The 21,187-nt window shown below is 43.1% G+C and overlaps 1 protein-coding gene across 1 annotated transcript in view; it reads right to left on the bottom strand.

The window, feature by feature from the left end:
- The window catches only part of PLEKHM3 (pleckstrin homology domain containing M3), an 84,102-nt gene that overhangs the window by 47,043 nt on the left and 15,872 nt on the right, over positions 1 to 21,187 (bottom strand). The window contains exons 3-4 of the mRNA XM_035569251.2: positions 18,017 to 18,952; positions 3,750 to 3,895 (exon numbers count right to left, since the gene is read on the bottom strand). Of these exons, the coding sequence (XP_035425144.1) occupies positions 3,750 to 3,895; positions 18,017 to 18,952 (1,082 nt within the window). The remainder of the gene's footprint in view (positions 1 to 3,749; positions 3,896 to 18,016; positions 18,953 to 21,187) is intronic.

Raw genomic sequence — 21,187 nt, 5'->3', positions numbered from 1 at the left:
GTACATATGCACTACAATTTTTTTCCCTTCACAAGAGCTCTGATTTATATTAGTGCAGAGGCTGGACAAAGAGCAGCTCCTCTCCATCACTCAGTGTGTAGCCCCATGTGCTTTTTATTGGGCAAACAGAAATCCCAGAGGACAAAGTATTACTGTTCAGCTCTGGTGCTGCGTGACCTGAGGGAAGAGTAGAGAAGCGAACCTTTCTCCTTGTCAACACAATGTACCTGCAGAGTTTGATTACAGGAAAAGCAGCTTTGCCCAGCATCACTGGCTGATAGGTAGGTGTTGGCTTCACTCTGCAGGCCTGACAGAGGCACATAGCTCACGTAAAACATTAACTCACGCTACCAAGACTAGCAAAGTTACAAGATGCTGAAATGCAACCTTATAATGGGACTGGTCAGGCAGTCATAACAATGCAGGTTGCTATCAGCCAGTAACACTAGTATTTGTATTAGCATCCTCGCACTCCCTCAGTTTTATTAGGCAGACTGATGACACTACTAAAAATGCCAACACGAATGAGAAGATGCAAACTGCCAAGAGGGTTTTAGCTTTAAATGTCAAACAAGGATGGATGCTAACATCTCCAGACCTTTCTCTTCTAGAGGCTGTGAATTTACAGCTCAGAACTCAATTTACCAGAGTCAGCTTCCCTTGAAGCTTTTGGCACAGGGAGTTCATTTCCTGCTATGCTTGTCTGGCATTTTGCACAGGCTGGAATCTACCTGAACCAAACTGCGGAACTTACTGGGTTTTGTGTGTAACCAGGGAAAACAGTTGGCATAAGTAAAAGGAAGAAGGGGCGTTCAAAAGATTACCTCCTTTCTTTTTTCTTCACACAAACATGAAAAACACGAACAGGAAAACAGTAGGGAGACAGGAGAAAAAAAAAAAGAACTACTTGGGAGCGAACAGCTGCTTTGGTTATGACAGAAGACCCACTTTTAACCACCAAGTGCTTTCAAAGAGCTTTTATTGCAACCAAGGGGATTTTTGTTTTCTTATCCACATGCTTTCAGGTGTTAAGTGCATTGTTTTTCAACACAGTATGATAAGACAACTCTACAGATTTCTACTGCTTCTGTTTTTTCATGTCCTGTCTTGCCAAAAGCACACAAGAACCTCTCCATTTACAAAGCTTAACTGATGCAAGATACTACTCAGGTGTGCAGGACTTCACGAAACACAGCAGAGAAACATGCCCAATTACATTATATCACCATAAAAGTCCCTGTCCTAGAGTATGCTGTGGTGCTTGTTTTGCCTGAGACAGTTATGACAGACCCCAGCAACCCCTGCAGAGGGGAAAGAAAAAGGCAGTGGGAAGACATGGGAAGAAGTGCAATTTTTCAAACTCTTCATTCACTTTTCTTCCATTTAGTTAACTGATAGATACATTTTAGACTGTGCAAAATACACACGTTTTTGAAGACTGAAGGTCTCTTTCAGCTCTGACCATCAAACACTGTATGTGCTTAACACACTCACTTCCCGCAGGCCCTCTCTGGGGTATGCTACAAGGCTGTCTGGAGAGAGTCACCCACTGCAGCAGCTCCACTTTGAGACATCACTGCACTGCCCGAGAGCTGCAGGGCTGAGTGTTTAGGAGAAGCTCTGTTGCTTAGCTTCATTTTGGGACATTGCTGCATGGCTTTATGTGGGCACATTGGTCAATTACAGGAGGTGAAACGCTGATAAATTAAGTGACCTTCCTTTGAAAATGAGCCGAAAGGAAATTCATACTACCAAGATCACCTCAAGGAAGTGGGACAAGATATCCGTCTTTGCCAAATCAGCACATTTAATCAACACACTGCTAAGGAATCAAGGCAGTTTCATTACCAATATTAAATGTGGCAGCCAGCACTAAATTGTTTTTTAGACCATACAGAAGAAATGAGTATCAAACCTTATCTCTGAATGGCAAAAGGAGATGTGAATGTAAAAGTGCAGGTAATATGTGGCCTAGCTCAGAAAAGCACTGCTCAGTTGACATGGGCATAGGGCAAGGACAAAATAAAAGCACACATATGCAGAATTGAACAGAAAAAGAAAAAATGATAAAAAAAATTCATAATAGTAACAAGAACTACTTTTTACTTTAGTCCTATACATGGATGGGATGGAGTTGAGGAGATCCAACTGGTGATCTCAGCTCAGTTGCGACACTGCCACTGTGGTACATTATGTCCCCTTGACCTTCCCTCCCTGTCTCAATTCCCACTCTAATAGGTGGGGATGCTGTACTGTTTTTCATACTAAGCAATGGTGTTCCTTACTTAAAACCACCTCTCTCAGTGCTTTGGCAGAGAGACTGGCACAGAATTTGGTGCGTTCCCATGCTACCTCACAACTGTTCTGCCTGTCAACAAAAAGTGAAAATTAATTTCTCACTGCAAGAGTTTCAGTAGGTTAGATTTTCAATGAAAGCTTAAGCTTAAAAGTCCCATTTCATTTTTTCCCTCAGCTGTCTATACCTAAGACCACAGGAAACAGAGCATGGAGCAGTTTTTATCCCGCAGGCTTAGAAACCAAACCAGTTTATTTTCTTGGCAGTATCACTGACACCTTGATATGAAGTCTCTTCATCTTACCGTCCACTTGCTCCATATGAGGGCTACCTATAATGCTCTGGAGTAGCAAGCTTAGTCCTTAGCAAAAGCATCCAAAGAAAGAACTCTTAAATACTTATTCCTAGCTTCTAGGAAAGGGAGTCATTTTTTGTCTCCACATGTAGGAGCTTCGTAACTCTGAAAAAACTTGCATTTCATGGCTCAAGACTATCATTTTCCTGATGGCAGGCTCTGGCTACCTTTTAATAATCTCCTCTTCTGACAAATTTTCTTCCTCAAGAGAGCTGCTTTTCCTCTAATAGGGCACTTAGCGGTTATTTTTTTCCTTTTCAAATAGCCCATAATAATAATATTCGCAGACACAAAACATCAAACAGCTTCTGCTAACAGTGTCTGAAGCTATAGTATGATCTGGTTTCCTTATGAGTTCATTGTTGCTTCAGCATATGCCCTCTGTGATGGCAAAACAACAATGCTCCCATGTTTTGTTGGCATAACGCTTTAAGGCATGTAATCAGTTTCCACTATCTAGCAACCAGCCACTGAGGTTGCAGCAACAGCAGATTGCTGAAGTTTTACAAAAGCTGCTTGTGTAGCAAGTGAACAACGATAGAATTTTTACTGTATGTTATTTTTGACTATCTGGCCCAAACAAGTGCTGTAACAATGTCCTCGTGTTCTGGAAATGTTTGTGCCAAAAGACAGGACATACTGGCCTTTTGCAAGCAACATATTTGGGTTATGCTGGTTTCCAATGGGCATTTTCACAATTTTAGTATTCGTCGCTAAGCAGCATCAATCTGTAGTCCCAATTGCTCATGAAACAAGCATTGTTCAAGGGCCTAATAACTGCAAAAGTTAGAAGTTTCAGTGTTCTGTCCCTCTGTCTCTTGAACAACTAGATATGCAAGGATGGAAAAAACGCCACCAAAAGGAGGATTACAGCTGCTCCTGTGGAGAAGTGCCTTAGGCGTGGCTAAGGAAACTGGGATTAAAACATCCATCTTGTTGAGAGCACATGGATTCATCAGGCCAGGCTCACTCTGGCAAGAGGGACAAAGCAGACAGTATTAGCAGACAGTGCCTTCAACCTTCAACCTGTTGTGATGTCTGCGTTTCTATCTAAGCAGCAATTCCACTCGCTAGCAAACCAACCTTCAGGGAGATTACCTTGTACTTGGAAGTATCCCAGTTATGAACCAGCCGTGCAGGGATGAGGAAGCTGTCATCCACATGGCAGGTACTGCAGTAATACCATCCACTGTAGCTGCACACCTTGGCCTTCCCATTGGACAAGCCTATGGAGCGCTGACAGCCTGGAGAAGGGAGAGGAAAAAAGACTGTGTGTGTACAACATGCCAGAGGTGCACACTCAGGATGCAGTAGGAAAAGTAATTATTCCCTCGTCTGAGGTCTTTTTAAACAAACAAACAAAAAAAACCACTCCACAGTCAGTCATTTCTCTTTTCTTAAAAATAGATAAATAAATATCTCTCTTCTTGGACTAGTGCTGAAAAAAACATACACTAACTTGGGCATCTAAGACAACGACAGTTCAAAGAGCAGTCACAGGGTACTTAGCACCTCTCAAGAAACAAAGGCAGAAGACCAACTGTGAGAGGATGGGCGTTTAAAAGCCACCGGCATCTGAGAAACATGACCTGAAGTACGGACAGAAAATACCAGACCATGCTCCAGACAGCTCCCATTTCCCCCCCAACAGAATGGCTAGCAGTCACAGCCTGGGGGAGCGCAAGCCAGCCCCTGCTGACAGTCAGATGGGATGCTGACTTGGCAGGTAGGACTTCACCACAGAACTGGCATGGACATGGCAAAGCACAGCCAGATCGTGAATATTAACTGCGAGCAGCAGTCACACTGACTACAAGTACTCCACGACCTCTAGTAGTGGGGCGGATCAGTCCCCTGCATTAACTAATAAAGAAGAACTAATTAAGACCTCTTCTTCACTTAACCACCCGTTTTCACAAAACTCATATAAAGCCACTGTATCTGACACCCTTCCCGTTCTCTCAACTGTGTCTAAAATGGGCAAACAGGTTCAAATAATAAATATTAAAGTGGAGGGCTGGAAGACAGATGGCACAGTCACATTAAACTACCTGTTCAGGAAGCGAGGCTAAAAATGTTTGCATAAGGCATAATGAGATGTCTGTGGTTGTTATTAACACCTCTTTCACACAGCACACGATGGTATTTCTGCTTTTCCTTCACTGCTAGTGTCCTCATGTGACATTTACAGCTATAGGCACAATTAGCACCAGAGCCCCTCTCTGGCACGTGCTGCAGGCTGCGAGTTTCTGCTGGAGCTGCTTAGTAATGCTGATTAGCAGAATCCTTGCACATTACTTTTACAGTAAAAATACTGGTTAAAGTTTCACAAGCAGAAGTAAACTGACTGGCTGCTTTTGTCACTATAACTGATTTAACGGTTGGACTTTTGGACTTGGTGATCTTAGAGGTCTTTTCCAACCTAAACGATTCTATGATTTTGTTTATTGTAATTATGCAACTTGTCTCAGAGAAAAAGTATTTATTTATGTATTTATTTTCCCCAGTAGAAGTTATTCTTATTTGGGGAGAGCTTGCAGCTCCACTACTCTAGGCATAAATTGAACTCCTCCTTACCCCCATTAGCTCATGCTACCATGTCCTCTCTGCTCTAATCAAAATCGTTAGAATAACCCGACCGACACAATTAGTTCACTTCCTTCACTTCCACACTCCAGAGCCATTTGGCCACTGACTCTGCAATACACACTATCAAATAAATAAATAAAAGTGTGGGACATGTCCTCTCTTTCTATCCACCCCCCTTTTTTTTCCTGAAGTGAGGGTATGCAGTTTCTTATAAAATGCAAACATGAACAGAGTTCAGTTGATGAAATAAATACTTGAGCTAATATTTCCTCCTTTACCATTCATAAAATGAGAGCATTAAGCATAAGCATATATCAAGTGATATTACTCAAGATACATAATGCAAAAATGTGATCTCATCTGAGCTAATTATTAAAGAGAAAAGCCAAATATTATGACTGTAGATTGTTGTCATTATAGAAATATTTTTGTGTATGGTGCACAGTGGCAGCACTTTTTGCAAGGCAGTATTTTTTAGGGCAGAAATGTGATACAGATGTGCCTTTATATGGGTAAAGTCAAAACAAATAATTCAGCAGTGTTACAAAACAAGATGACCTATGATTATGGCTTGGGATCAGAATGCAGAAGCTAACAATCTTCTAGAGAGGCAGTTAATACCCCAAGCCTGTCAGTGTTCAAGAAATGGACAGCGCTCTCATTAATATGCTTTAACTTTTAGTTAGCCCTGAAGTGATCAGGCAGTTGGACCAAATGATCTTTGAAGGTCCCTTCCAACTGAACTATTTGATTCTTTTCTAAAAACTTCGTATTTCCCTCAGTGCAAAGCAAGCATTTTCCTGTCCTTTCTTTCCTTTTCTGTTCTGTACTTTTTAAAAAAATGCAATTTCCAGACTAGTCATTCAAAAGAATTCCCATGCAGTCCTGCTCCACAATGCTGTTATGCATAAAGTCAGCAGGCACACCTGGTAGTAAGCTCAGTATCAGTACTCTGTAGTGCATATAGAACTTTTCTTTTTATTTTTAAAATGTCTTAATACATCAAGGTGAAGGTTTTGAACAGCTGAAGAGACATGAAAAAAACAGTCCGGCTCATCTGACAAGATATTTGTCTATTAGCTCTGCAAGACGCTCGCAGAAGGTACTCACACTGTTGCTATGGAGCCCATGTTTTTAAGAGCGCAACAGAGGTCAATCCTGCTCCTCTGGAAGGGGAACAGAAAAATATGACCCCTCCTCTACTCATGGAGCAAGATGAAGTAATATACAAAAGAGAGCATTCCTTGCCCTTTCCAAAGCTAAACAGGAGCAAGCCCTCAGAAAGGATAATGTTTGTGTTAGCAGTATCTTGGTACAGCATGCTTTTCTGTGCCAGCATGGCTGAAAGAAGTGGTGAAGGATCTTTCTCTTCACAAGATGCCTCTGAATTTGGTATCACAGAAAAGCAGCAAAGCATCAGTCTTGATGCCTCAACTGACTCCAGCTGAAGCATTCATTACATACAGCAATCCCATGGATTCATCACTGGATGAAACAGAGGCTGCTAAATGACACGCAGAGTTTTTTTAGCTCTATGTGTTTGGGCCAGCTGATGCAGTACAAGTGATAAAGCTGTGGCTGAATGTGACTGATGACTCCTAACTCAACGCCATTAAAACTTTTATAAACATTCCCCACTAGCCAACACTTACCTTTCCGGGCGGTGAGGATGGCAATGGGATGGGACGCACCAGTTTCACCTAACTGCTAGTGCACTCCCTGCCACTCCACAAGCTGCTCGTTTGTCTTAGCACCCTAGCTCCTCTTAGTTAGACTGATGGCAACAATATGCTAAGCTCCAACTTCTTAGCTTTGAATTGTCATCATCCTAAATTAAAATGTTGGTAGCTGAGAAGGCCCTATTGTAAGGCCCAATATCCTACCATCTCCTAGAGCCAGAAACTTGTTCCAGTCTATGACGAGACCTTCCTCTGGACATGACTGACAAAGCGCAGAAGTGATGGGGGCCTTCCCTCCTCCTCCTGCCCACAGAGGGCTACATGCAGTGCATAACAACTGAAGGTCTCTGAGGTGAGGAAGGTCTCAGTAGGCAAGCATGGCTTTGTAAGGAGGAGGAAGTGGAAGAAGTTTCTACCCAAGCAGCATGCATTGCTTTCTCCCTTATTCCAGTACTTCTCTGAGCCCATGCTTCTGTTTCCCAGAAATGCATTTTTACAGAGTATTTCCCTCTGTATGAAGTATGGTGCTTCATATCCTCGAGTAAACCATATTCTGCAAAGCTACATAGCAATTGTATGGTACGGGTATTTTAGATAGGAGTGTGGCACAGGCACCTACATTTTCCCTTAACTTACAAGCACTGCTGTTGGAAAATCACCATCCTTTCCATCCCTATCTGTTGTGATTCATAATGATGGCTATTTCTACAATTCTTTCAAATCAAGTTATCAAAGCACTGATTTTCTTTGATGTTATGCTGTTCAAAGTGATGTAGTGTGACAAACATACTTCTGTGACATAGACCACTTATGCTACTTTGCTTTTTTTTAAGATGGGTAAAAAATGAGCAAGAGGAAGAGAAAAAGAGGAGGAGGAAGGAATAGCACATAGCTTAACACCCTTGGAAATCCTGCACCTGGCCATTCAGGTACATAAACTTGCCATCGTGTTTACCAGAAGCAAAACTAGTACAGATTCCTGGCTTTAAACTCTTCAGCATCTTTCCCTGCAAGGCGGTCGGTCAGATGTAGCCGACCACCTCAGAGATCAGTAACACAACTCAGCTTTTCCTGGGGGGAAGGGACCATTTTATGTTTGTAGAAAAAACACTTGCCTGTAACTAGACAAAGCAGCTTCCACAGGATGGGGGAAAAAGCAACACTACTTTCACCAATCTTCTCTCACCTATTCCTAATGCTCATACAGATTATTATCCACATAACATCTGTACAAAGGTCTGGCAAGCCCCGAGCCTAGAGTGAGAAGAATACTCTAAAATTTACTATTACCCCAAAATCATTCCTACCTTAAGGATGTTATAGAGCAAGCTACAGATGGAAAAAGCGTGGCTGTCGGTATACTGTTGGCAAAGTGAGGGAAGGAATAATCCCAAACCTTTCATCACAGAAAATATAACAAAACAGCACTAGAATCAAGCAAAGAAAAGAGGGGTTAGAAAAAATAGCAGCAAGAAAGTGCTGCTGGGCACAGATGAATCTCTCTCAATGATAAATCTGTGAGCAGAGCAGGAGTATCAACATCAAGAGGCTCATCTCCAAATGTTAAGACTTTAGGAGGAAAGAATTACAGGAAGACAAGGTAAAAAAAAATATATATATACATATAAAACAAGTCTCTCCTTGACTTGTGGTGGTGGTGAGGGAGATAGCATGGAGGAGGAATCCAAGATACTTCAATACAATTCCTCTTCTGCAAAGTATAGAAAATACCACTTCTGCCACTTTCAGGGTGGTGCAGAACTCTTATGGTCATGGCTGATGCAGAAAACTTCTTTATCCAGATACCTTTTTCTTTACCTGTCTAGCAAGAAAATACTGGAGCAAGCTACAGACTGAAACAGAGAACGTGGAAGACCAAACTAGAATTAAGTACACAACTGTTTTCCTTATTCAATAAAGTTCCTTGCTCAGTATCAGGAAAAAGCAACTCCCTCATGATTGTGTACCATAATTAAATCTGTGACAGATTAGCTTAGAAGCTAATTCATTTAGAAACAACATACAATATGAAGAAAAGAAAATCACCCACGGACTTCAAAAGGCTTTCAGCTTGATTAAGCCATAGAGCAGACTAAGCAGAAGGTGCACAGCAACAAATTTTCTAAGTGTTAGAACAGACATACAACATTGCTGCTTTGCACAAACAGAAAGAGAAGGTGAGAATTATACTTTAGTTGCTGGCCTTATGTTTCTGTGCATCTGCCCTAATTCACTACACCATGGGAACACTCAAAATCACAAGAAAGACAGAGAGATACAATCTTAGCTCCCCCGTGCCTACCCAGGTTTGAATTTGCATCTACACTTTGTCCTTTTTCAGAGCACTACTTTTTTTTTTTTTCACAGCAATTCTATTTCTAAAGAAATAATCAAAACTCCTAAACCTCTAAGCGAAGTCTGATCTTCTATTCACCTTGCCTACTATTCTCTGATCTTACTGACTTTTTCAAAAAAAGCTAAAAGATTAAAGGCAGAAATTTTTCCCTGTTGAAGCCATGTGGGTTTGACCCTTATCCAGTTGCAATTACCTAAGCAGTGTATAAATCCCACATTATTTACTTCAGCAGTATACAAACTCTGCTTTAATTATAATCCATATCAGCTTCTCCAGAAATAAGAAAGTGTTCATTACTCCCCAGTTCCCAAATTTTATTTTTTTTTAAAGTAGATAGACTCCAAAGGCCTCCTGAGTCTATAGAAACCCTGACCATTAGTTGGAGCTTAAAACTAAGCCCTAAATTAACAGCCTTCCCAGCTTCATCAGTGCCACTTAAAGATATAATGCATAGCCCCGTTCCCCACAATCTCCAAGACAGATGGGATGGATCAGCGTCTAGGCACCGAGGCCGCCTTCCCAGCAGTGACAATTGGTTTAGGTAGTCATCCGATATTTAGACTGCTAGGGTTAGGTGTAGTAAACAACATCCTTTACGTCAGTCATGTTGAACACACAGGTCTGTGACCCTCTCCAAGAAGATGAGCAACCAAAGGAACAACCACTGGAGGAAAAAAGCCAGGTGACAGCACGCACAGGTGCACACACAACATTCCGTACGTATTATCCTTATGCACTGCAGAAGACAGCATACAATCATGCTGCAGGTTACACAGCTAAATTCCACCTTCCCAACAAAACTAATAGTAATTAAGCCCCCCAATAAAACACAGAAAAAAACATGAATGTCAAAGTCTAAGCTCGCACTTCGCAATATATAAGTCAAGATTAAGACTTCATCAACAAATCAGGACCCAAAATACCAGGTGTGTTTCTAGTGGCTGCAATGAAACTTCACTTTTAGAAACTGTTTTTTTATTTGCTTGGATCTCCCAACTTGAATTTCAACAGGATACAGTTGTTTTCACCTTTACTGTCAAATGCTAAGGACGGCCAAGATGCCATTTTTCCCAAATAACTTGCTCTGAGAGAATTAGAAGCAGTGATAAAGACATGCTTCACATGCAGATGTGGCTTGTGACTCTTTTAACAGATGCCCAGTTTGCATTCTCCCCGGTGCTTTGAAAAATGTCTTTCTCCTCATTCCCAGGACCACAGCACTGACGAAGAATAGCACACACCTCAAGTAATTTGCCGTTCTTTCCCTGTGTCCCTACAGGATTATTCTCTGCAATACGTGGTGCTTTGCTGAGATTCTGATGCGCTCCCTGACAGAAGGGGATGGGAGTACCCATGGAGGGACTTAGTGGCAGGAGCTGGTAAGTCACCAGCTCTTTAGTCAGGGATAAGGACTCAACACACTCTCTGGGCCAACTCTCGAAGCCTGTCAGCTAGGAGTAAGCTCATGATTTGAGGATAATTAATAATGGTATTCCTAATCCTACAAGTCATCACACTCATGCTTGGTTTTCAATGCTGAAAAAGCAGACGAGAATACAGCAAAGAGCAGGCCAGCCATTTGTGTGATCAGAGCTAGTGCCAATGTCCGCAGCTGCTGCCAGGCCATTCAGCAAAAAGAGTCTCTACTTAACTCAGTTTTCATTCCTGCTCTGCAGTTAGTTTGAATACCACTTAACCCTGCACTGTTCACTCATTTACTTGCACTGAAGGCTTCCTGGTTTGTGGAGCTTCATTTACTTGATACAGTGACTATTAACATACCTAGAAATCATCAGCCCTGTTTCTGTTCAAATACACAGCTGCTTTTGTACCTCCTTCTAACATGAGCAGTGGCTGTGAATTGAGTGCGGATATATATTCTTCGCCAACGTTAGTCAGCTGAATTTCTTCTTGGTCGCACATCACTACCACAGCACTACCTTGAGCACACGCACGGCTCAGAGTGATGCAGCTCAGGTACGTACCAGAGTCCATTGACACTGCAGAAGGCCATACACAGAACCTGGAACCCTCCCGGCAGCTGGCCTCTGGTTTATTCTCTAACTTCTTTTACATTCCTTCTGGTCTCATGAACATGTAATAGTTTTGCCAGTAATACACTGCTTTGGCATGTGAGCTGCCTTGATTGATTTTAAAGCTGCTAACCCAACAAATGAGGTCTCTTGTGACATGATCCATGTGGAACCTCTGGGATCTCCAGAGAAGAATTTGCAGAGTTTGGACCTTTCAGGGCTGAAAACACTGCCACTTGTCCAGATGTAGCTTTTACCATCCTGACACGGATGAGACTTAGACATTCAGACTTCCTGTTTTTGATATTCTCTTGTTTGAACTTTACACTAACACATTCATCAAGACATACAGGTGGACTGGTTTCACAGGACAAATGGACCAAAAAAAATCAAAAGTTCATTGAGGGCAGTGGAATTAATACATAGCACCCACAAGCCTGGAGTAAACAAGGCACAGCCAAGGGGAAACACAGAGGCTATGCTAAGTGTAGGTAAATGCTCATATACAAAAGAACTGAGCTTGTTCTCCCAGCACCATGGGTAACAGTAAAATAAAAACCCACATATTTTATGTTGGAAACAAACAAACAAACACCAACAACAACTTGCTGAAAACCTGCAGAGTTGTTCACAGACAGATTAGAGTTATAGGGTCACCTATCCCAATACTTGGAGCACCCCTTAAACTTTCCAGGACAAATACACATGTTTATCAGCCAAACCCCTGTTCCAGCTTTTCTGCCTGCAGGGCTGAGGCAAAGAAGTTAGTACAACACCAGCTGAGGATTGCAAAGTGCATGTAGGGGTGCAGGACCAGCACTGAACTGGCCAGTTACTAATCTAAACTGCCCTTCTAGGCAGCACCAGGCCAACTTCAAGCCAAGTCCTATAAGGGGAAAATCCCACTCTGCGAAGAAGCCAGCCAGATGCCAGGAAGGTGAAGGACCTAACTGCTATGGGCTTAGACAAAAGCTAAATGTTTTCACTGCCATATCCCCACAGCCAAGCCATTTTAAAACTGGACTGAAGAGCTCACTTACCTTACCTCTGAAAATTAAATTGCTTCTGTGATCATAACTGATCAACAATAAGAGATTTAATCAACTCAAACAAGCAAGAGACACCATGCAAGGTCTTCTGATCTCTGCCCAAATGAGCTGTCACATGATCAAAGGCACCTTGGACCAGCAACTTCATGTTTTGAAACATGCAGGTCCACCATAAATAAGGTACCCCCTGCTACACAAATTCAAGTCACCCTTGCCTAGAAACGTTCTTCCCACCCCTCCTAACAAGTCAGTGGCCTTGTTTAGACACAGCGTATTTTCCAAACACTACTTTAGCCATAGACAAGGGTTTCTTTTTGCTCAGCTGGTTTTGGCGTAGCTAAGGAGAAGATAAGAGTTTAGAAACACCACTGTTACCAGTTAAAGTTTTACTTCTGAATCAATAGAAACAGGGCCTGAAAGTGACATAGAAGACCAGAAGACTGTGGTCTAAACTAAAGCTATTTAAATAATAAAACCTTTACAATACAAAACACGTTCTTAGGGGACGTTACAAAGTCTCAAGGCAAAAAGCAGCTGAAGACTTGGAACAAAGAGATCAACTGAAATGAAAACAAGCACAATGTACTTGCAGCACTTAGAAAGCACAATCCTAAAAGCCCTGGACAGGTGAGAACAATTGTTATGTGGAACTGAACAAGTGAGGAGAGTGCTGACAGCTTTCCAAAGGACCTTCTTGCATTTTAATATTGTGCCAAGTTTGCTAAGATTTGTCCCCTACTATTTCTAATTCAGCGACTTGCTGCTATCTAATAGGTGCTGTGTATGATGACAGTTCACAAGGCATTTGCTAAATTCAAGAAAGGAGCACCCTTACTTTTCAACTACTTGTTTTTTGGGGGGAAGTTGAACTAAGTCAATTTTGCATCTGGCTTTTTTTTTTTTTTTAATCACACTTGCTGGCTTGCAAACTATTAGGAAAACACTTTCTTTTTATTACGGAAAACAAAACCAAAAAAAAGTTTAATTTTACCCTAGTAGGAGGTGGTTTTAGACCAGGGGAGTGAGCAAGAGTAGACACTGCATGATCTGGCATGATGATGTTATGTTGCGCTGAGCCCTCCCCATCTACTCGCAGGATCACAGCACTAGAGGCAGAGTGACTCCTTGAAAGCCAACAGCTTTCCACCTGCTGCTCAGTCTGACAGGGCTGCAAGCTCAGGAAATAGCCCATTTACTAACCTTGGCTTCTCTGCTCCTGGTATTCAGTTCAGCCAGCCAAGTCAGTGGTGCTATAATAGCAGTATTTATCCTTTTGGCAAGTGAGGAAACACAGAGAAAACAGGGAAAAAAAGACAGAAGGCACCCCAGAACAGGAGTGAGGAAAGCCACATAGAGAGACAAAAGAGTGCAGAGCACATTTTGCAGAAGGCAGAACTCTCACATCCATTAGGACTTGCTGTCAAAGCAACAGGCATTCCTGGCAGACGCAACTGACCACTGAAAAAATGTTTGTTTGTTTTAATAAAGAACAGAGAGGGAAAAAATAAAAGGTGAAAAGAAGGAGAGATGTTAAAAGAACAGGAGCTATGCAAAAAAAACAGGAGGCAGGGAGAGAGGCTGTTTGTCTTCTTCATCTACAGAAAAGTGAAGACACAAGCCAAGGGAAAACCAATAGCACAGGCCGCTGGGGAAATCTGCTCCTGACAGACCTTCAGAGAAGTTCCTCCGGGACAGACAGCTGCCCTTCCCCGGGAGCCCATAGATGACACGACAGGGAGACAGCTGCCACCAAGTGCCACCTCTGCCTGCAAGATGCTGCATGTGCCAAACACATGTTTTGATGGAATCTCACCCCAAATTTGTAATGTGAACAGTTTGGGGATTTCTCTTGAATCCAGTTGAAATAAAGGAATAAAAAGTAAAACCAAACAACAGATCATCCTAACAAGGTGTGTCTCATTATCTACATTACTAAAAAACAAATCATAAAGCCTAATGTTTACAAGCTTGAACGTAGAACCAACTTTCACTTCATGCCCATCTGAGGACATGAGTTAGGTCCCTCTAAAGTCTCACCTGAGCAGATCAGCACTCACAAATGTCCCTGCAGCTTAGAGCCCCTAACACTTCCCACGGGAACACTGGTAATACCCCACACAACAGCCTCAAAGCAAGATCAAGCCTGCAGTTATGTGAACATATGAAGTACAGAGGTGGCTGCCATTCCAGTGCCAGCAGTTTCTAGCTAACTCAACTTTCCAAAACGTATTGCTGTTCAATGCCAAAAATATAAATAGTCACAGCAAAGGTAAAAATGTGTCTATAAAAACACATCTCACCACTGTTAATCAGTAGCCTGTTAGTTCGTTTTCTGAGATTATGAGGAATAATGTCCTGCCTTCCACAGTTAAGAGAAAATTAGAAACATACAGAACGGCTTTTGTATCTGCTGACCAAGCACAAGACAACTTTTTCTCAGGCTACCCCGCTGACTCCAGTGTATCAACAGTTTGTCCCCCTGCCCCATGACTACATCTGACACCACCGCCCTGGCTTATATCACGAGTTGAAAAGTACTAGTCAGACTCCAAGATAAACTTGTCAATAGTGAGGTGCAGACATTCTTCCCTACCTGCTTGTGAGTGTCAGCTGTTTGTCTGGGAGCAGTCCCTTGAAAAGGTTTTACTAAAGCAGAAAGGGAAAGGGAGATGCAGAGGGCAATTCAAACAGAAAAGAGAAAAAAAAACGCAGAGGGGAACCCCACAAAGACTGCAAAGAGGAGAGGAAAAAAGAAAAACCACCCTGTCCCCATCAGGTCCTCCCAACAACCTTCTTTATCAGAGGTTCATTGTCAATCAATTAGCCAAGGCAGCAGGGGTCTGTAGGAAGGGGGGTAGCTTGAGAGACAATGGTCTGCCCTGTTGTATTACTATTTAATCACTTTTCCTAAATAAATAAAGCAGCCCTGAGGCGCTGTCATGTCAAGGGAATTTATAACAAAAACCCCTTCATTTTTCATTGGTCATTACTTTTCCTTCCCTCCCACCCCTGCAGGACTAGAGAGGGTTATTACTGTAGCCTTAAGTTCCATCTTTGTGTTGCTTGCCTTTGATTCCCACTCGGACCTTGCCACTTTCTGGCACTAATTTGTCAGGCCGAACAAAGGAGGGATTTGTACCTCCTGTAAGGTCTCAATTAGGAAAGGCTTCTGCTGTATTATGTGCCATTGGGACAGGACACAAAGACGGTAATTACAGGAATTTGCACTAAATGGCTGAAGAATTCACAGCAAAACTTTTCTTCCTCCCCCCTCCTCATCCTTTTCCAAGCTTACCCCTCCCAGTAGCCCTGGGGAAAACTGCTCTCAATGCCTGCAAGATGTAATTACCAACAGCAGGCCCCTTAGGTTAAACAGCAGCCCACGCAGGGGAACAGCACAAACTGCCTGCAGGGAGCAAGGTACAAGCACAGAGCCTCAGCTTGCTGGTGTGCCTCCAACGTCTCCTCAGTACAAGCTTTTCTGAACCACACAAGATTTCCCAGTTTCTCCCAGTTATAAGTATTCATTTCTTTGTGCTGTGGTAACAGCTAGAAGTTCCAGCTGACTCTTAAAGACCAACTCTGAGGGTCTCAGGGCACACAGCAAAGGGCGTGCTCCCAAAGTGCTGTGTATCGGCAGCCTCTGGTACAGGTAGCCCCACTGGCCTATTTCTCACAGACTCATCACAATTTATATTTTTCTGAGCAAGCATTTTTGTTCAGTTCTGCAGACTAAAAGGAGCCCACATGAGCATTGGGAATGCCTAACGTATGTCAGGAAAAGACTCCGTGCAACCCTGGCCCAGTCAGAGCACATTATTTTTGTGGGGAACGTAAGTGTTCCATATTTGGGAGAGAAAATCCACTCTTTCCTACAGAAAAGTCTCCTCCCCTACCATATAACGCAACACTAAAACCTATTTCACATTGTAAACACACAGTGTTGTCATCCTGGGACCTGATCCTGTTGGAAATCATCCCTGGATCACTGGAAATGACCATCTGGAACTCTCCTGAGCCTCAGTCAGAAGATGAAGCAAAATGACAAAATCTTCCTCTACTGAGCTTTGAATGAACAGAAATGAGAAGAAAGGGATAAAGTTTGAATACAATCTCGGACACTGTCTTAAAAAGAAGCTGTTAATTCTGCAGTCTTCTTGGCTTTCACAAGGCCTGTCTGCTGGGTAACACAACAGGTTGGATCCATCTCGGGGATGCTTATTTGTCCCAGAGTCCCCCTGAAGCTTTCACTCTCACAACTGTCCTTAAAGGTAAGACATCTCTGTTGTCTCTGTTTTAGAGGTAGTAGTTTTTTTTAAGCTCTTAGGTACCCAACGGAGTTCAGTTATTGTAGTACCTGGGCACCTTCAGTTTCAGCAGGAGTCTGGCACATAAAACAAGGAAAAAAAGACGTGAAGTCACAGAGAGAGTTTGTAGCCAAGAACAGAATTAAATTCAGACAGCAGCCCCAAAGACATGACCAAACTGGTAACTGCAGTGGGGCCTACCTTCACCATGCTCCTGCTACCAAAGTAACGTACACTGTGGAGAGGTGAGCAGGAAGCACATATGCAGGTGACCACTATGGAGCGGCAAAACCAGATCAACCCATAGCCAGCTCTGAGAGCAACTCTACGTTTCTGGGCCTCAGGTCTCCCTTGGCAGGGATTCAGGCCAGCCAGCTGGCCCTGGGCCTGCACAGACCCCCCCCCCAGAGTCATGTGTGGTTCCAGAGCAACAGGAGACCCCCACATCAGACAGCTCCCACCCCAGGGCAAATGCAGCACCTTAGCAGCTTTCCTAACAAAAGAGGAAAACCCTCCTGAAAAGCTGTTTTCTGATGCAGCTGGCAGTTTTAAGTGAGTATAACTAAACTTAGTCACAGAGCACAATTTTGGCACAAGCTTCTCAAATTTGCTCCGCAAAGGTGCCTTTACTAAAGTAAAAGGACAATGAACTGCATTCACATGAGTTCACTCTCTTTCCCTTTCACTCCCAAACAGGATAAAATCATGCTCCTGCCTAGGACTAGAGTCAGCATTCAAACGATCTGAGATTTACAATTAGATGCAGAGGCTTCAGGTCATGTTTTCAACTCTGCTTCAGGAGAAGAACGGAGCGGGTAAGTTCATGCCTGAACCTCAGAGTATGTGTCTATAGAATATGTGTCGCTAAAAGATGGTATGTCAGGAAAAGCATAAGCATGGCTTTGAGAAGTGTCCCCAAAAGGTTCAGAACTGGAGTTCCAAAAACAAATTGAAGGGGAGACAATAATAAAAAGAAACACAATTGCTTGATGTTGGACATGTGTTCTATCCAGAATTCAGACCCCTTTAATTCTGGACCGCCTTTCCAGACTCCTGATGCAAGAAAACAGCCCAACTGCCCGGTAAAGAACCCCTGGCCCACCTATGTATGCCATGCGTGCACGGTCTAACACTTCAGAACTCATCAAATGCTGCTGAATCCCTGTATATCTTAGAGGTTTTTCTCCACATTTTAGAGAGCAAAGAAACACTAACACACCAAAGTGTCTATGGCTGCAGTAAGAGGCAGGAGCAGCTGTATGCTGCTAAAACAAATATAAGCTCTACCAATTGACTTTTTTTTTCCCCTGCAGAAGGTGAGTGGGTGCAGATGCTGCAGTCTGGTTGCTTACCTGCACACTTGAAGCTCTGAACTGTGAGCCCTCTCTCTAGAGACAGCGTGGTCAGGATGCTCAGGAAGCTGGTGGTCACAGACTGGCGCTTACTCTTTCTAAAATCATTTCCAAAGGGCCGACCTCCAGGTTTGTTCCGAAGCGTGACCTGAAGGTTCTGACCTAAACTTCTAGTGGCATTGGCTGCTGCTCTCAGTGCCTCCATCCACTCCAAGGCCCTCTGACGGGTCTCTGCTCGCAGGCGGAGGACATCTTGAGGAAAAATGACCTGAAAGCAAGAGTCACAGCCATCCTGAGTATCTGTCTGGACCGACAGGCACACATCGATATTGTAGCTCAGCAGAGGATCTTCATCAAGCCTACCCGGTTGGAATGCCATGAGATAAGACCTGTTCAAGACAAAAGTAAATGCCTTCCAGTTATTCTGGACAGTTAACCTGTAAAGAGTCCCTGATTTGAGAATATTTTGGTACTCTTTATTATTTTCAGTCAAATTCATGGACAGCAAAAGTTCCATGGGCTTCTCTACCAATCCATTTGTTTGAGAAAGGTCACTGCTATTGTCAGGCTTTGGCACATTCTCCAGTTTCTCCTGCTGTCTTGTGAAAGTAGACACAGAAGCACGCACCGCTTCCCAGAGTTTCCGTCCCCAGTCCAAAGCCTCCCATGGGGACTCCGCCTTCAGCTGTAGCTGAGAGCTGTCTGACAGGGCAGCGTCCACTACCTTGGCTTCAATGCTACCAGTAACAGTGACCCTTTGAAAATGCATGAGCGGATACACGGTGGGAAAAGTCTGGTTGCCACTGCTGTCCAGGCAATACAGGTACAGTTTGTATGGCGAGAGCTCAGCGTAACAGGTTTGCCAGTAGCTGTCATTGTTTCTTCTAATTTCTAAGTATCCCTTCTTCAGAATATTTGGAAACGTTGTCTTGTGTTCTGGAGGAAACAAAAATAGAACATTACCATTAATTCTTTCATTTCACTTTGCTCAGTCATTCTGGCTTATACATCCCTCCTATTATGAACATATTCTGAGACTAAGATCATGGAAATAGCCTTAACTCAGTAGGCTATAATTATCAAACACAAGCACTGACTACCAAAAAAACAGCATTTCCTTCCCCAGAGATGCTAAAACACTTTACAGAAAGGGGATGGGGAAACAGTGACAGAGACACCAAGCAATTTCCATGTCCGGCAGGGGGCAGCCCCGGCCTCACCTCCTGGCCTTGCCGGGCACTCCGCACGCAGCCTTACCCCAGAGACGGCCGTGGGCAGTGGGTTTTTTTGGGGGCTTTTTGGCGTGACCTGGGACCAGGATGTTTTGCGTTGCTCTTTTTACTAGAAAGGAGTTATGTTGATTTATGCGAATTAGGCTCAGGCCCTAAAACTGAACAATAACAGGCTGCCCAGGCTCAAAGCCACATATACCTAAATGTCTCAGCACTGGTGATGTTTGGTTGGACCCTTTCAAAAACCCTGGCCCAAGGCAAAGTCAAGGAGAGCTTGCTTTGTCCTGAGAAAACCAGCCAGTGTGGGCACCAAAGGAATACAAATTTAGGAGTTATCTAAAGGATTGCTGAGCTTTAAAGCAGGTTTCAGTGCAAAATTTGTTCCAATCTGATGTGCCCTGCTTCAGCCACTGTCAACACTTGTGAGCATCGTATTTCTACCTGGGCTGGACATGACGGTCTATGCAAGTTTTGTTGGTTCCTGTACAAATTCAGCAGAATTCACTGTTACATTCTAATGCCAACTTTAACATTTGGCATCCCAAAACAACCCAGGGAACAAACTTTTGCTCTATTTGACTTGTATTTCACCTTCCCAGTAACAGAGACCTGTTACGGGTCTTGGCTTTCAGTGGCAGAATTAAGAGACAGGTGATGAGGTTTCTGCCTCCGGTTGCCCATCTCCCTTGGAGGTTTCTGTTCCCAAAGCAGGAGCAAGGAAACCACTTGGGAACAGCTCTTCATCTGCTGCCTGGCACAATTAGGCCAAAAAAATTACCCAGCATCAAATGACCTTAATGCAAAGTGTTAGGAACCACAGCGAGAAGGAGCTCTTTCACTAGCAGTTTGTACCCTCAGGCTGTGAGCTTTCAAAGAGGGATGGGGTAGGCAGCTGGAGGCCGAAAAAATTTTCAACATCTCAGCTTAACCAGTTACCACTCAAGTTAACAGCCCACACTCCAACAAATTTTAAACATGATCACCTTCGAGTATCCCTAGTATGTCTTCAATGCAGAGCTCAGACAGCAGAAGAACCTGGGTTTGACAAAGCCCAAAATAACCCTGTATATAACGTACTGCATCCCCACTGTTCTGGGCTTCCCAGGATGGCTGGCAAAAAAGCTCTCAGCGAAGACCAACTTTAAATGTTTATACGGATTCAGTAAACAAGTTTCAACCTTAATGAACATCCATGAGAATTACTTGGTTTAATATATTTAATGTGAGCATGCAAACCTAAGACAGTTAAAAATGAGGGAAGGATGCTACCTCTCATCTACACTAACAAAAAAGGACACACTTAGGTTTTGCTTTGCCAGCTCAGCCTCAGCTTCCCCATGTAGCCCACATACTCAGAATGGAGACGGCATTTAACACCGTGTTCAAAGCACTCTACACTTTACCTAGAAAGACTGTCTGCATATATGACAGAAGTCACAACAATTTTTTAAAAATCATTACTTTGGCACTGTCTGAAACAGCAGAAAACAATATAACTATATCTTGCAGACAGATATGCTACTGGAGAATATTTCAGTTAAATATGAAAACTGAAAACCAATCTAAAACTTAAAACGGTAGAGAAAAAGCACACTTTCATAACCCCAAATGGATACACGCATGCGCACACACACACTAAAAGAGAACCAATTTAGTTCACCATATATCTCTGGCCCTGACATTCATTAGTATTTCTGCGCTAACTCAAAAGCCATTAATTTCTCTGAAACCCACACTAATCCCTTTGTAGTGCAGATAATGGGCAGCCATTCTAGAGTCATCTTCCCTTTCTATTAATCCAATCAGGGAGGCAGCGCTTCTGCAGCTCCAACTGCAATCTCTCTCGCTTCCATCAAGTACAGATGACAGTTCAAGCTTCTCCGTAATAAGACAACTCGTAACCTTCCCCCAGCCACCCCTCCTTCATCTGCACGCAGGT

This window comes from Cygnus atratus, chromosome 6, assembly GCF_013377495.2.
Source record: "Cygnus atratus isolate AKBS03 ecotype Queensland, Australia chromosome 6, CAtr_DNAZoo_HiC_assembly, whole genome shotgun sequence".
NCBI lineage: Eukaryota > Metazoa > Chordata > Aves > Anseriformes > Anatidae > Cygnus > Cygnus atratus.
This window is presented reverse-complemented; position numbering and strand designations above follow the sequence as displayed.